At 41.1% G+C, this 17,399-nt stretch overlaps 1 protein-coding gene across 9 annotated transcripts in view; it reads right to left on the reverse strand.

Annotated features, from left to right (window-relative positions):
* The window catches only part of LOC125452265 (glutamate receptor ionotropic, kainate 2), a 431,852-nt gene that overhangs the window by 127,686 nt on the left and 286,767 nt on the right, over window positions 1–17,399 (reverse strand). For all 9 annotated transcript variants that reach the window (XM_048530454.2, XM_048530460.2, XM_048530457.2 and 6 more), the window contains one exon: window positions 17,067–17,180. In XM_048530454.2, the coding sequence (XP_048386411.1) occupies window positions 17,067–17,180 (114 nt within the window). The remainder of the gene's footprint in view (window positions 1–17,066; window positions 17,181–17,399) is intronic.

Below are 17,399 nucleotides of genomic sequence, written 5' to 3' on the forward strand. Positions count from 1 at the left end.
GAATTCAATTCAAATCTGGAATAAAACGGCGACCATATAATCCTTGAATGTGTGTTCTCCTGAAGAGCACACAATGAAAACTTTTCACAAGTCATGTCTCTCCTTTTTTCAGTAATACTCAATTCTGCACTCCCAAATAACTATTTAATTACTCTTGCAATTGTCTTCCCAGAGCAAAGTAGTAAAGGTCTTCCAGAAATAAAGGAAAATTTAGGAGCTAATGTAAATGAGGCACTGTTAGACATTAATAATAGTAAAATAATAGTACTAGAGAGTTTATTGGGAAGTAAATTCAATAGATCTCATGGATCTGATGATCTAAATCTTAGAGCGTTCAAAGAGATCGCTGTAGCCATAATAGATGCATTTGAGATCACGTTTTAAGCTTGTATAGAATTTTGGTAGTTCCTGGAGATTTGTAAGTGTCAAATGTAATGTTACTTCTTAAGAAAGGACAGAAGAAATGGGAACTGCAGACCTTTTGGTCTAAAATCAGTCATAGGGAATTCTTGAATCTATAGTAAAGGATCTGAAAACAGAACACTTACAAAATAATGGTTGGATAAGGCAGAGTGAATATGAATTTTTGAAAAGGAAATCATGTTCACCAAACTGTTGCAGGTTTTTAAAGATCTAACTAATGGAATAAATAAGGGGAACCAGTCGATGTTGTATAATTAGGTTTTAAGAAAGATCTTGATACAGTCCCACAGCAGAGATTAGTGTTAAAATTAGTGATCACGTGACTGACAGAGGAGATAGTACAGTAGAATGGATGGAGAACTGATTAACAGTCAGGAAACAGAGTAGGAATAATTGAAATAAAAGCTGAAATGCTGGAGTATCTCAGCAGGCAGCACCTGTGACTCAAAATGTTGACACTTTACTTGCTCCACAGATGCTACTACACTATTTTATTTTAGTTTTATTTATGGGATATAACATCACTGACTAAGCCAGCATTTACTGTCCCGAAGGCCATTAAGCGTAATTGTTGCTAGTGTCACAGTATCACACTATTGAGGGTCTGGAATCACATGTTGACCTAACTAAGTAAGGACAGTTTCACTTCCCTGAAGGTTATTAGTGAACCAGATGGGTTTGTACGGCAACCAACAATGGTTATGTGCTTTGCCCAGTGGCATTGTCACTGCAATACCTGCTCCCCATCATCTGCTGAGATTTTCCAGAATTTTATGTTTGCATTTCAGATACACAGAATTTGCAGTATCTTATTGTTATCGTAAGAATAAGTGGGCCATTATCAGGTTGGCACAAGTGGGGTGCTGCAAGAATCAGAGCTTGACTCTCAGCTATTCTCAATCCATTGCATGGTTTGAATACAGAGATTAAATGAAATAGTCCCAAATTTGCAGATTTTACAGAACTAGATGAACGTGTGAGCAGTGAGGATGATGCAAAGGTGCTTCACAATGGTCTGTTGAGATTAAATGAATAGGCAAAAAACTGGCAGATGGAATATGATGCAGATATGAGTCATCAGCTTGTATAGCAAAACAGAAATTCATAATATTTATGATATGGTGTGAGGTTAGGAGGTATTGAATCTCAAAGTGATTTGGTTGTCCTTGTTCATGTGCCAGTAGAAATTCACATGTGGATGCAGTAAACAATTTAACACAAATGATACATTACTTTTTTTTAGAGGGAATTTGAGATCAGCAGTAAACATGCCTTATTACAATAAAGAGGCTTGCTGAGACCAAATCTGATGCAATGTGTGTGATTTTGGTCTCTTTACCTAAAAAAAAATTACTTACGATAGAGGGAGTGCATCAAAGGCTCACCAAGTTGGTTGATGGAATGGACGATTGCCCTATGAAGAAGGATTATAAAGACTGGGCCTTTATCTGCAGAGTTTATAAGAATGAGAGGTGATTTCATTCAAACATACAAAACTGTTGGGGGACTCAACAAGGTAGATGCAGGAAGGGTTTCTCTTCTCATTGGGAGGCTGTCGAGAGCACACACAGAGGTGAAGAGGAATTTGTTTACTTAGGCATTGGTGATCTTTGGAATTCTCTACCCCAGAGCACTGTGCAGTCTGTGCTGTATTCAAGAGTGTGATGAAAATATTTATCAAGAGTTATAGGCATAGTGCAGGATAATGTGTTGAAGTAGAAGATTTCCTTGAATTGTGGACCAAGCAAGAAACACTGATGGCCAACTCCTAGTAATATTTCCTTTTTATTATATTATGATGATATTGTTTGCCATTGATCTATTAGTTAAATGTCACCAGACTGGAATGAGAAGATTGTTCTATGATGAGAGGTTGAGTAAATTAGGCCCATACTGTCTGAAGCTCAGATGATTTCACTGAAGCTGACATGATTCTGAAAGGGTTTGATAGACTCTGGGAGACATGCTTGCCCATGTTAAAGAATCTAGAACACAGGGACACAATCCCAAAATAAGTGGTTGGTCATTTCAGACTAAGATGAGGAAAGTGACTTCCCATGAGAGGGTTATGAATCTACAGAATTCTCTGTCCCAGAGGGTTGTTGATGCTTTATAAATTCAGGCTGAATAGATAGTTTTTTGGATCTTTCAGGGAATCAACCATGATCACATTGAATGTCAGAGTTGGCGCGTGAAGCCCTTTTCATCTATTCCTGCTCTTATAACAAACATTCTTATAAAGCTGCTGTGATAGTACTGCAACTGTAAATGCTCCCTCAGTGAATGGGTTAGAACACTCAGGCCAATAATCCAAGAAGGCTCAAGAGTCAAAGAAGGATATTGTTTGCAAAGGGACCATGTTCCCATTATTATTGTATTGCATTGCTCTGCAATTTTATATAACTCAAAGTCCATTCTTCACCTTTTCATGACCGACAAGTTGGACTTCAAACCAAGACAAGGCTTTTTTTCCATTCACTTGTGAGACGTGAGCATTGCTGGCTGGGCCAGCATTTATTGCCCATCCTTAGTTGTCCTTGAGAAAGTGGTGGTGAGCTGCCTTCTTGAACCACTGCAGCCCATGAGCTGTAGGTAGACTCACAATGCATTTAGGAAGGGAATTCCAGGATCTTGATCCAGCAATAATGAAGGATTGGAGATATATTTCTATGTCAGGATGGTGAGTAGCTTAAAGGGGAACATGAAGGGGGTGGTGTTCCCATGTATCTGCTGTCCTTGTCCTTCAAGTCGGAAGTGGTTGCAAGTTTGAAAATGGCTGTCTAAGGATCTTTGGTGAGTTTCTGCAGTACATCATGTAGATAGTACACTGCTGCTACTGAACACCAGTAGCAGAGGGAGTAAATGCAGTTTAAAAACAGGGAGGCTATGCTGCAGCTGTATAGCGTCCTGGTGAGGCCACACCTGGATTACTGTGTGCAGCTTTGGTCTCCTTACTTAAGAAGAGATGTACTAGCACTGGAGGGGGTGCAGAGGAGATTCATTCAGTTGATTCCAGAGTTGAGAGGGTTGGATTATGAGGAAAGACTGAGTAGACTGGGATTATACTCATTGGAATTCAGAAGAATGAGGGGAGATCTTTTCGAAACATATAAGATTATGAAGGGAATAGATAAGGTGAAGGCAGGGAGGTTGTTTCTGCTAGCAGGTGAAACTAGGACTACAGAGAATCGCCTCAAGATAAAGGAAAGCAGATCTAGGACTGAGATCAGGAGGAACTTCTTCACCCAAAGGGTTGTGAATCTGTGGAATTGTCTGCCCAGTGAAGTGGTTGAAGCTACCTCATTGAATGTTTTTAAGGCGAAGCTAGATAAATATTTGAACAGTAAAGAAATTAAGGGTTATGGTGAGTAGGTGAGTAAGTGGAGCTGAGTCTCAAAGATCAGCCATGATCTTATTAAATGGCGGGGCAGGCCCGAGGGGCCAGATGGCCTACTCCTGCACCATGTTCTTATGCTTATTGATGTGGTGCCAATCATGCAGGCTGCTTTGTCTCAGATGATGTCATGCTGTTTGAGCGTTGTTTCAGATGCATTCGTCAGGCAAGTCAGTCTCGTTCCTTGTACATTATGGGCAGACTCTGGGGAATCAGGAGGTAATTTACTCACCGCAGTGTTCCTAGTGTCTGCTCTGCTGTTGTAACCATTGTGTTTGTATGGTGAATTAAGTTGAGTTTCTGGTTAATGTCAACACATAAGATGTTGATAATATGGGAGATTCAATCTTGGCAGCATTGGTTAATGCCATGGGGCAGTGATGGACTGACTGGAATGTTATTACCCCTTGTCTAGATGTTGTTGTATTGTAATATGGATTGCTACACTATATGAGGAGTCATGAATGGTGCTGAACATTGTGCAATCATCAGCAAACATCCCCACTTCTGACTTTGAGGGAAGATCACTGGTGAAACAGCTAAAGATGGGTGGGCCTTAGACACTACCCTGAGGAATTCTTGCAGAGATGTCCTGGAGCTGACAAGACTGACCTCAAACAATCACATTTTTTCTCTGTGCCTGGAGAGTTAGCACTCTGATTTATTTTTTACTGGGGTTCCTCAATGCCACACTCAGTTGAATGTAGCCTAGATATCAAGGGCCATCACTCATTGACTCATAGAAATGTTCAGCACAGAAAGAGATCCTTCAGTCCATTCATCCATGCCTAGCTATCTTAAATTAATCTAGTCCTATTGTACAGCATTTGACCCATATCCGTCTAACCCCTTCCTATTCATGTACCTATTCAGGTGCCTTTTAAATGCTGTCATTGTACCTGCCTCCACCACACCCTCTGGCTGCTCATTTTATACATGCACCACTCTCTGCATGAATACGATGCCCCTCAGGTCCCTTTTAAATCTTTCTCTTCTCACCTTAAACTTATGCCCTCTAGTTTTGGACTCCTCCACCCTAGGAAATAGATCTTAGCTATTCACCCTATGCATGCCCCTTGTGATTTTATAAACCACTGTAAGGTGACTCCCCATGGAAATAGCCCCAGCCTAATCAGCTTCTCCTTATAGTCAAATCCTCCAACCCTGGCAATGTCCTTGTACATCTTTTCTGAACCCTTTCAAGTTTCACAACATCTTTTCTACAGCAGAGGAGCCAGAATTGAATGCAGCATTCCAAAAGTGGCTGAACCAATGTCCTCCCCTTTAGAATTTAGCTCTTTTGTCCATGTCTGAACCAAGATTGTAATGAAGTTGGGAGCTGAGTGGGTAAGATGGAAACCAAACTTGACATCACTGGGCAGGTTATTGTAGAGCAAAGCTGCTTAATAGTGCTTTTGCTGGCAACTTTCATCACTTCACTGATCATCGACAGTAGACTGATGCGGTGGCAATCGACTGGGTTGGATTTGTCAATTTTGTTGCGTACAGTTTATACCTGGGCAATTTTCCACATTGTCAGGTAGGTACCAGTGTTGTCAATGTACAACAGTGTTAAATTGGACATTGGTATGTTAGCTTGGACATACACTGTTATAATGTGAACAACAAAATGAAGTGGCACTGTGATATTGCAAATCAGAACAGCCCAGTTCACAAAGAGTGATCACAATGCTGTTTATGTTTAATTGGTACAAAGCTAAATCAACTGAGTCAACTACTGGAGCACAATATATAGGGTGAAACTAAATCTTTAAAAAATGATGATTTCCTATCCCCAGCCAGAAAGTGAGGAAGGATCACTCTGCTCAATGTTTTGGTGTATTGACCGCAATCTACAACTGCTTGATTTGACATTGTTCTATCTTACAATTTTGAATCACTGTTGCCCATCCCCATGGCAGCAATGTCAAAAGCAGCTCAATCAGCTTAAACATCCAAAAGCTCAAAGCAGCTTCAACCCTTTGTAAGTAGGCGACACCATTAGTAACAGACTGGCCACTTTCATTAGCAAGTATCCCAGACTCTTTACAGTCATAAAAATGCGATGTTAATGAGGTGGTACTAACTGCTCAACTTTAGGCTAATTAAGCAGACGGTAAAAACACAGACTGTTCATGTTTGCCAGTCTGAACCCCCTGTCCAGGGAGAACAATTTATTCAAAACATACTTTGCTAGGTTATGTGATTGAATAAACCATTCAGGCTGAAACTTTGCCCTTGCATGAATAAATGTAACTGCATTTTTCTATACCGTAAACTTGACAAATCTCTAACACACAAGTAGAATAGGCAAAGAAGATCAACAGTCAGTCAATCTCCCACAGCTTTGTCTCAATGTCACTGAATAATTTAAATGACAAGATGTGCATAGGCTTCTACAAGTGGTTACAAGTGAGCTGGATTCCCATTAGTTCTTTTCTGTCAGTGTACCTTTTGCAGAAGTTGGCTGAAACCTGTGGTTCTCACTACTATTACGACAGAAAGATGAGAGTATTATTTTTTGACAGAGCTGAGATAAAATATTCAATCTTAGAAACTTAAGCAGAGAGCCATTGTAATTCAGTTCAGTCTTGCATGAGCATGTCTTTGCTCACAAATTATATTCCATGACCACAAGTGGAAAGAAACAGAACTTTTGCTGTCCAAAATCCTGATGTAATTTAAATAAAAGTGATGGACATCCAGCCTGCTATCGTCCAGCAGATATAGCTCCCACATGGAAGCAGCCGGAGCTTGGGTTGGCACCACAGGGCACAGTGAAACAGTTCAAACACCTTTCAAAGCTCCAGCCACTCCCACTTCAAAAGGAGAAACCGAGCTGGGACATGGATGCTACATCTACAAAATCACAAATAATATGGCACCAGGGGTGTTGTTAATAGAAATGATATAAAACTCTTGAAGACATTCCTGTCCAGATTAGCAAATCATAGAATCTCTAAGTGTGGAAGCAGGCCATTCAGCCTATTGATTCCATGCTGACTCACTGAAGACCATCCCACCCAGACCCACCACCTTCCCAATCCCTATAAACCTTGCATTTCCCATGGCTAATCCTTCTAACCTTCTCATCTTCAGACCGTGGGAGGGAACTGGAGCACCCCGAGGAAATCCAGGCAGACACAAGGAGAACGTGCAATCTCCAAACAGGCAGCCACCTGAGGCTGGAATTGAACCTGGGTTCTTTGCACTGTGAGGAGCAGTGCTAACCACTGAGCCACTGTGTCAATTGTACCCTGAAACAAACAGTTAAATTGTGAGGGTGGTTGACACAGCTAAGGTGTGAATTCCATGAATTTTAGATGCTTGTGAGGTGTTTTGGTCAAAGGTTTCAGGGCATTAAGGGAAATGATAGGTTAGGCAGAGAAAACAATTTTTGCTGGTTGGGAAGTCTAGAAGTGGAAAAGGTTGGCCTCAAAGTTAGTAGTGAGATGAGGAAACGCAGTTACAAATAATCATTTAGTCATACAGAACTCAAGTATTGCTGAATAAGGCGATAATTTTCTTAAAGCTTTTCATACTGCACTCATCATGACACCTTTCAAGAATACAAATTCAAGGGTAAAACCAACACGCTGCATGATGATTGAGTGCTGTCTGGTTGATCATGGCAGATGAACTCTAGTGCCACTGTGATGCCAGGTAAGATGGTAGTATGTTCAAAAGACAGATCCTATCAAATAACATCTTACTCCAGCTGGACGAAAGAAGCAAGGTACTGTTCATACCCCAACCAAGCCAGGCTTGCAAAATCCACAACACAATGTTTAATATTAAACAGGATTCTGAATTTGGACAACATGTGCTGGATACTTCTGAATGTGCAAGGAATTACCTTGATAACAAATTTAGGGTTGTCAGTAGGGCTCACAGTGTGGTGCACTTGCAGATACTGGAAAGTGGATACATTAGAACACAGTACCCTGTTCCTTGCAAACAAACAGAACAGAAACATGCACTGTACCTCTTACAAAATGGTTGGCAGCCATTCAGTTGTTCATTTCTTGCGGCAATGCTCTGAGCAGTCAAATTCAACCTGCCTGGTTGAAACAAACTCTGGCAGTCAACCGTCAGTCAGCATTAATGAGTGGGCTCATTTTTCATAGCAATACTTCTACTAATCAGAGTTGACTTGCCAAGCAATCAGCATTTTCCCTTCATGCAGTATAAAGGTTACTTTTCTCCTGAATTTGTATTCTTGGGATGAGTCAAGATGAAAAGTTTTGGCGAACAGTGTCTATTTTTTAACTGATAAATGTTTCTACATGCAAAGGGAGGTAGAAATTTGGAGTTATCTTCTGGAACTTGGTTACTAGATCAATAGTTAATTTATATCTTTAATGAAAGAAATACTAATATTCATGTGCTCCTTTCATGACCTTAGGATGTTGCAAAACACTTCATAATCAATTATGTATTTTGAAAGGGTAATCAGTGTTGTAATGAACGGAATGTGGCGGCTAAAGCTCTCATAATGAGAAATGTGATAATGACTTGTTCTTGACTAAAGGATAAATATTGATCAGACCATTTGGGATAGCTCTCCTCAACTTCATCGAAATGGTGTCATGGGATCCTTTATGTTTACATAATAGGGTAAACAAGGACTCAGTTTTACAGCCCAATCTAAAAGACAGCATCTTGGAGAGGGACTGACAGAATGCCATTACTGCAGGGTGATGAAGTCAGCCACTCAGCTAGTGCTCTGGGGACCAATGTTCAAATCCCACTATGCCAGATATTGGAATATGAATTCAATAAAAATATCTCAATTTAAGAATCACACTGATGACCACGAAATTATGGTTGATTATTGGAAAAACACATATGGTTCACTAATGCCTTTCAGGGATTAGTGAGGGACATTCACTGATCTCATCTATGTGTGACACCAGACCCACATCAATGTGGTTGACTCTCAACTAACCTCTGAAGCGACATAGAAAGTCATTCATATCGTCTCACAGAATCCCTACAGTGTGGAAACAGGCTCTTCAGCCCATCAAGTCCACACCAACTCTCGTAGCATCTCATCCAGACCCATCCCCCTATAACCCACCTAATTTATCCATCCCTGAACACTATGGGTAATCTAGCATGGCCAATCCACTAGCCTGCACATCTTTGGACTGTGGCAGGAAACCAGAGCATCGGGAAGAAACTACACAGACACGGGGAGAAGGTGCAAACTCCACACAGACAGTCACCCAAGGGCGGAACTGAACCCAGGTCCCTGGTGCTGTGAAGCAGCAATGCTAAAAGAAGTATCAACCTGATGAAGCTACCAAACAGGACTACTCACATGGCAAACAGCGAATGGTGGATAACAATGGAACAACTCAGTGGAGGAAGAGGTTCCGTAAATATCTCCATCCTCAAAGATGGAAGAGCCTAACACTGTAGTGCAAAGGTTAAGGCTGAAGCATTCCCAGGAATCTTCAGCCTGAAGTGCCTATTGGAGATCCATCTCAACCTTCTCCAGTGATTTCCAGCATCACAGGTGCCAAATTTCAGCCAATTTAATTCACGTAACTTCATGTCAAGAGGTTGCAAGCATTTGACATTGAAAAGGCTATGGGGTCTGACAGCATTCCAGCAATAGGACTGATGATTTGTGCCCCAGAAGTCACTGCTCTCCTAGCTCAGCTCATCCAGCCCAAAGTACAGCACTGGTATCTACCCAACAATGTGGAAAATTGCCCAGGCATGTCCTGTACAAAAAAAAGAAAGAAATATTATGAGAATCATCAGACCAATCTAAATTCCAAATGTCTGAAATAACAGCTACTCTTTCGCTGCTCCTCAGCCTGAGTGAGCGTGTTAAATAAGGCAATGTCTGTGGGTTGCTTTGCAACCAGTCATCTGCTCAATCAGCTATGATGTAACCACAACAAATAGTTTGTGCTCCGTGATTGCAAAAAGCATCAGTGTGTCTGAATGACTGATGGAGTACAACTCTGTCAATCAGAGGGGGAATAGAAAAGAAGTGGTGGGGGAGTGGTGACAATGAAAGAAGCAGACGCTTCATAAAAAGGAAAATCAGTATTTAGTGAATAGCTCTCTTATTCTGCCGCAAGATTAGATCCTGAGTTCCTGAGCACGAGGCTATTTGAATATTTCACATGATTTCTAACCCTTCCACACAGAGAAAGGAATGGATCTATATTCTAGATTTTCTGTCCGAGAGATATTTTCAATCTGTGAAAAGGAACTCATGAAGTAACTTGAAGTGAGTGGAAATGAAAATTGAAGTGTAAAATGATATGATAAGGTCCTACTTTGCAGGATGCAACAAATTCAAAATTACTGACAAGAATCCAAAGGAATTATGATTCTTTTCCCTCTAATACTCAGTGTAAATCTTTTTGCATTGGGCAGATGGGGGAGGCAATGACCTAGTGGTCTTATTGCTGGACTGTTTATCCAGAAACCCAGATAACATTCTGGGGACCAAGGTTCAAATCCTGCTATGGCAGAATTCAATTAAAATATCTTTACCTGGTCTGGCCTACATGTGACTCCAGACCCACAGCAATGTGGTTGACTTCCAACTGCCCTCTGAGCAACTGGGGATGGGAAATAAATGCTGCCTAGCCAGCAACACCATCATCCCATGAATGAATAAAGGAAAAAGAAAGATACTGTTTATCTTGGATCCAAAGGGAGGAAAGATTGCAGTAAAAGTAAAGCTCGGGCACATGGAAGTGGAAGGGAGAGGTAAGTTGAAAAGGAACCTTAGAATATTCAAAGTAAAAAGACTCAACAGCATTGAAATTAAAGTCACCACTTCAAACAAAGATTGAATCAGATAGTTTGGATAAAACCTGAGGTGGATTCCTCATGTAATCTGTTAAAATGGCATGGCCCTGAATCTCTGCAGTTAGTCTGGTCTCCAGTCAGAGCTTTGGTAGGAGATCATAACAATGCTGGAGATATGATATAAATTAGTACTTGCTGACATTTCTCTAGAAGTTCCACCAATTCTTTGCTGAAGAACCTCTACAGAATTCCTGTAAACCGTAAAATTGTTATTTTAGGATTCACATAGCACATAGTTTTATTTATTTTTGTAAGAACAGTGAAGTAATGCCCTGAAATAAGCCTGAGTTGCTATTCCTATCTTTTTAGTAGACTTTGCTGACTAGGCTCATGTTTTTTTTTTCCCCATTCCTCATTGTCCTTGAGAATCTGGTGATAAATCGCATTCTTGAACACCTGCAATCCATCTGGTGTAGGAACACTCACAGTGTTGTTAAGGAAGGGAGTTCCAGGATTTTGACCCAGCGACTTTGAAAGAAAAGAGACAATGTCTCAAGTCAGGACGATGTGTGGTGCAGAGGGAAACCTGCAGAAAGTGTCACTCCACATATGAGCCATGCTGTTTTTTTTGAGAGGGTAGACAATGCGAATGGGAGGTGCAGTCAAAGGAATTTGACAATTTGCTACCACTGTGTTGGTGGCGGATAGAGTGGATGTATAAAGCAGTAGTAGTGTCAATCAACTGGATGTCCTGAATGGTGTCATGTTTCAGGAGAGTTGTAGGAACTAGTCACCTAAACTCAAGACATTAGTTTGCCATCTCTCCATGGATGCTGCCTGACTCACTGTGATCTCCAGCATTTGTTGTTTTCTGTAGTCATCCAGGAAAATGGGGAGTATTTCATAACATTCCTGACATGTGTCTTAGAGATGGTGAACAGGCACTGGGAAGTAATAGGAATGGGACGAGTTACTCAGTACAGATTCCCAGCCTATGTCATGGTCTTGTAGCCACAGTATGATCCAATTTTATTTAATGGCTAATACCATGTCTGCGTGGATTTGCTCTGGGTAATCTAGCTTCCTCCAACAGTCAACAAAGATGTGCAGGTTAGGTGGATTGGCTATACTAAATTATCCATAGTGGCCAGCGATGTGTAGGTTAGGTGAATTAGCCATGGCAAATGCAGGGTTCAGGGATAGGGAAGGATGCTGTTTGGAGGGTTGGTATGGAGCTGATGGCCTGAATGGCTTGCTTCCACACTGTAGGGATTCCATTTAACAAATAAATCACTTCACAAACATTTACTTCAGCTTAAAATTAACCAAGAATTTCATTTGGGAAACTGGGGTTTATTCATGAGCAATCCTCACTTTGTCATTTTTTTTTAAATAAGGTAAATTGGGTAGAATCTTAAATAAGAAAGATTTGTGGTAGACTTTTTATTGAGGTCCAGCTTGACATTCGAAGCATCTTGCTCCATCTTTCACATTTTTGATAAGCATGACCCAGTGGTGAGCTCCCAATTAAGGGAGATCATTGCCTGTTAAATGTTTTGCTGATGGCCCAATTCACCTCATTTATAATAGGAACTGCCAATGCTAGAAAATCTGAGATATCACAGTGTGAAGCTGGATGAACACAGCAGGCTAAGCAGCATCAGAGGAGCAGGAAAATTTGACGTGACAGGTCTCGACCCGAAATGTCAAACTTTCCTGCTCCTCTGATGCTGCTTGGCCTGCTGTGTTCATCCAGTTTCACGCTGTGTTATCTCACCTCATTTATGTTAATTTTTCTTCTTACTGAACTCACCAAACAAGCTAGGCATCAAGAAAACTCAACTTGGAAACCAGAATGGTGCTGGCAACTTGAGCTTGTGGCTTGCTCCAGATAACATCTATGTTGTGTTCTATCGAATTGTTGCTCAGCGTAGGATCCATGGGTATCAGCTGTATGCACACCTTGCTCATGATAACTATGATCATTATGGCACCCCTGTGAAATGCTTTTTTGCTCTTTAAATGGACAGACGCACATTGTGCACCAGCAATTAACTTTGAAAGGCCGCAGAAAGGACACTTCACAAAAAGGGAGAGGTGGTCAGCTCATGGATTGGACCAGCCTGCAATGCAAGACTGCCCGTTTATTCATCAATCAAACTCCTACAACGTGTGCCAGTTTCCTGTGGCAAACACATTGTATGCTCATACAGACAAGCGGCCATGTTAGAAACCGGTCATTTCCAAGTCCAGTCGAGAAGTGGGCTGCTTTCCTGGTAGATAGTGGCACACAGAACATACACAGTCCATGAGCTTTTCTATGGTCAGTCACTCAATTGGGATGCTCATAGTCAGGGGATCTGTACATCTTTGCCTTTTTAGAAAGACAGCTACAGTGATTAACATGGTAGTAGGGACAGGATGCAGAATTCACAATGAACATGACCTAAAATGGGAATAGAAGGTGGAAAGGGAGCTTTTACATCTCACAACGACCACTGGTGGTTTACTCTGCAGCACCCTTCTCCATACAGTGATACATGCTGCATTCTGACAATATGGGACCTGTCTACATTATCCATTCACATTAAGAGTCAGCAGGGGCTGCAACTTGTTAACTATCCATTACATCAAGAATGCACCATTCCAACACCCATCCCATCCCAGACCCCATCAAATGTTCAATAAGAACCAAAAGAACTGTGGTTGCTGCAAAACAGGAACAGAAACAAAGTTGCTGGAAAAGCTCAGCAGGTCTGGCAACATCTGTGAAGGAGAAAACAGTTAACGTTTTGGGTTCAGTGACCCTTTATGAAAACTGATGTGTCTGAGTAAGGGTCACCGGATCGAAACGTTAACTCTGTTTTCTCCTTAACAGATGCTGCCAGACCTGCGGACCTTTTCCAGCAACTCTGTTTTTGTTCCAGATGCTACACACCCTCTCATGCCTCCATGTTACCATTTACCTGGTACTTCACCAAAAGCCAATTTACATCCATTCCCTCAAAGTGAACTTTACTTCCAACTGTGCTCCCTGCCCCAAACCTTGGAATTACACCTTCATGATACCTAGCCGGCTTCTCCATGTGCCCCTTGTGGAGGTCGTGGTTGTGGTTAGTGCCAATAAAACCTCCCCCTGTATCCACATGCCCCCCATATACTTCCCATTCATCTTGAGATCTCCTCATCACCGTCCTTCTCCTTACCTCTCTCAAATGCCTCTGTGTACCACCACCCCCCACCCAGCCATAACATATCCCGATCTCTTCTGTCATTGCGCTCCTGTGATTCTTCCTGAAAGATTGATGGACAGGCCACCAGGACTGTACTCATACCAGATCTCTGGAAAATTTTAATAAGCACTCCCAAGGCATGATTGACCAGCAACCTGGCCTCTGTCATTGCCACTTCCTAACTGATGAGTCACAATTACCCTGACTGGTTGTGCTCATCCGACAGGACTGACTGAGTGCTGTCCTGGGACATGATGGCAGAACATGCCAGATACTGCAATGTGACCTGAGGGTTTCAAGAATTGGATGACAACCTCTCCTGCTGGTTGTGAAGGTCTCTGCCTGCCTCAACCTCTTTGTGACTCGTTCCTTCCAGGAAGCAGCTGGTAACCTGTATGGAACCTCTCAGTCACATACTCACAAATGCATCGGGTCAGTGACTGATAACATGAATACACAAGATTGTTTTGTTTCCTGATGGTGAGGTCCGTACTGGGCTGCAGGATTCAGAAACATAACATTATTCCCCTAGGTGCAGGGTGCCATAGACTGTACATGCATGGTAGTGAGAGGGTGGTATCACCATGCTGCAGGGGTTCTATTTGGTTATTGTACAGGTGATCTCTGATCACTGTCACCACACCCTGGTGGAGTGCGGTCACTATCCAGGCAGCTGCTATGACTCCTATATCCTACAGTACTCTCATGTACCTGGTTTGTTTGAGGGTCCAGGGCCTTTACAAGGCTGGTTACTACTCACTGTGGCCATGGCTCATTCCACCATTGTGCAACCACAGGACGGATACAGATCAGAAATTTAATGCCACCCATGCCTCAACCAGAGCCGAGGTGGAGCAGACGATGGAGCTGCTGAAGATATTTCTGCGCTGCTTGGATCACTGTGGGGAGAGAGGGCTGTGGGTCTCTAGTATAGTCCAGACAAAGTGTGCTACATCATCCTGGTGCACTACACTCTGTGCAATTGGAGCAGATAACGTGGTGATATGTTGAGTGCTGAGGAACTGTGGGAATAGGAATAGTCACCTGAGGAGGATGAGGACAACGAGGAGGAGGAAACTGTCATTGTTTAGTTCAGCTGCATTGGGTGCTTCAAGACAAGCTGAGCCTCATTGATATCCATATTCAATAGATGCGAGCTGGTTAGAAAATCCACCAATCCTCAGCAACAATCCCTCCAAAAAAGCTCTACAGAACTTGGACTAAGATGAAAATTGTAAGATTAAACCTATCATTTCTTTTGTCACAATCTCTAGCTAAAAAGGCAAGTGATTTTTCAGTGCAACAAACATTACATTTTCTACAATTTAATTCATAGGAACGATCAAAGCACAGCTAATCTCAATAGGCCAGGTATAATCATTTTAAGCAGCCAACTATCTTCTTAATTAGTCTGTCAAAAGATTTGTTCTTGTTTATACAAAAATTGAGAATTACTTTCTGCTTGAGAACAATGGGACAATGAATCTATTTCATTGGATAATTAAGTTGTAACATCACTCTACAGTCATTGAAAAGATGACTTGTCCGAGAAAAATGAATTGAACAAACTCAATTTTTTCATGTAAATGTAAAACAACATATAAAACTATCGAGGGGTTTGCGATTGAAAACATGCAATCATGTCGCTGGATGGCCTAGTTTTTGTATTCCTAATGGTGTCAGTTTATGCTCCTTGTTATATCTGGTTTCTAATGGGATGCTGCTTCTAGGATGACTAATAGTCAAGTTTAGCACACCATATCTCCAAAGCTCCAAATCTCCATCATTCTTTCCCATTCAAAGAATTGCGTTCTGTCACATTGCCTCCAAATGTAACTATCACATGAATAATTTGTACTCCCAGCAGATCATTTTCCATTATCTCCCACAGACAGCACTGAATCGCAGGAATGCTAGCATGACCTGTGTTTGAGTTCCAAATGTTTATGAATCCCAACTGAGAGCACAGTCAGAAAATTATATCTCATGGTTATTCCCCAGCGACTGTGTGACAATGGCCAATAATATCTGGTGCTGTTCTGCCATGACAATTGCCTATATCCACTTAGTCAAAAATATTACACATAAAGCAGGATTTTAGGAAAAGTTAAGTTGATTTCACTAATGGAGTTTTGCACTGCAAAATGTGAATATTGTAAAATCATTGCTGTTGTCCCAAAGGAGCCCATATCATGAAAAGTGAGGGCAATAACAATCATCATGACCACTACTGCTGCAAAGCAGATGATAAACGGTAATGTTAGGGCTTTGTGGAACAAGTAGTGTGTCATTTACTTATTATGTACTGCTGCTCTGCCATGTCTAGATAACTATGAAGGATTTATATCATGTGTTCTTCCATTCCATTCTCTATATCCACTGCTTCTGCAATAATTACTGTGAATAAGCTTTGGCAGTATGGAACATTCACATTGCACCTTTTTTCCGCTGTTCAAGAAGGCAGCTCACCACTACCTTCCCAAAAGCAATTAGGGATGGGCAATAAATGCTGACCTAGCCAGCAGACCCCACATGATATGTCAGAATAAAACAAAAAATGGTTACAATCCATGTGCACTGCTACCAAACCACAATTATCCAGTTGTCTTCCATCAGTGTCACAATCAAAAGGCATAATTGTCTTTTTTTGTACTGCAGAAAGAAACATATGGCTCACAGTTTCAATTATTTAAAAGCCCACTTTAAATATCTACAATTTCTCATCTCTAATTTTGCAGTGTCTTTTTTACTATAAGTGTCTTTCAGGCTACACTTTAGGATTAATAAACTAATAATACTTATTTACATAATGGATATTACACAGCGCCAGAAAATAATGGCCATAGGCACCTTTAAATCCTTCAGGTTTCTCTTGCACCTACAAGCCTCTTTTTAAAAAAATTAATAAGCTCATCATCACTCAACTGTTACATAATTGGTATGTTACCTCAATTTTTTCAATGTTTTTACATTATGGGCTTGATGCTGTTGCTTATTTTTTCCGAAAACAAATGCTTGAAGACAAATATATTTCATGTTGTATTTTAGCTCACTGAACCAGATTGGTGCTCTCATTGACAAAATGTGAAACATACTGTAAATATGCTAAATACTGTGTATTGTTGCCTTCTGGGTTTATTAATTTTAGTTGAAAAGTCTTGTTCGACATTTCCATTTGCATGTTATTGTAACACCACAAATCATAAATCAAAGGTGAGCAATGCATAACATTTTACCAGAATCGTTGTAACAATTAATGATCGGTTAGATAATGAATCGGTGATGTTAGCTGTCTTTCCTTTGCGATTTTCAGTCATGTTCAATCCACTGCTCGTTTCCCAGGTCCCAACCTATAATGCATGTAACAAATGCAATTATGAAAATGAGCACTTTAATCAGCAAAGCCAACAAATTCTCATTACTGGAAGATAACCAACTTCTTCGACTGAAACTAATAGTTCACCAGCTTCTTGCTGCAGTGTAAGTCATTTTAGTATAGTCGAGTCCATCCAAGTAAGATGCTTCAATCACATTTGGAAATGTCGAGTGAGACTCAAAGAAGAAACAGG

Source organism: Stegostoma tigrinum, chromosome 4 (assembly GCF_030684315.1).
Source record: "Stegostoma tigrinum isolate sSteTig4 chromosome 4, sSteTig4.hap1, whole genome shotgun sequence".
Classification (NCBI taxonomy): Eukaryota; Metazoa; Chordata; class Chondrichthyes; order Orectolobiformes; family Stegostomatidae; genus Stegostoma; species Stegostoma tigrinum.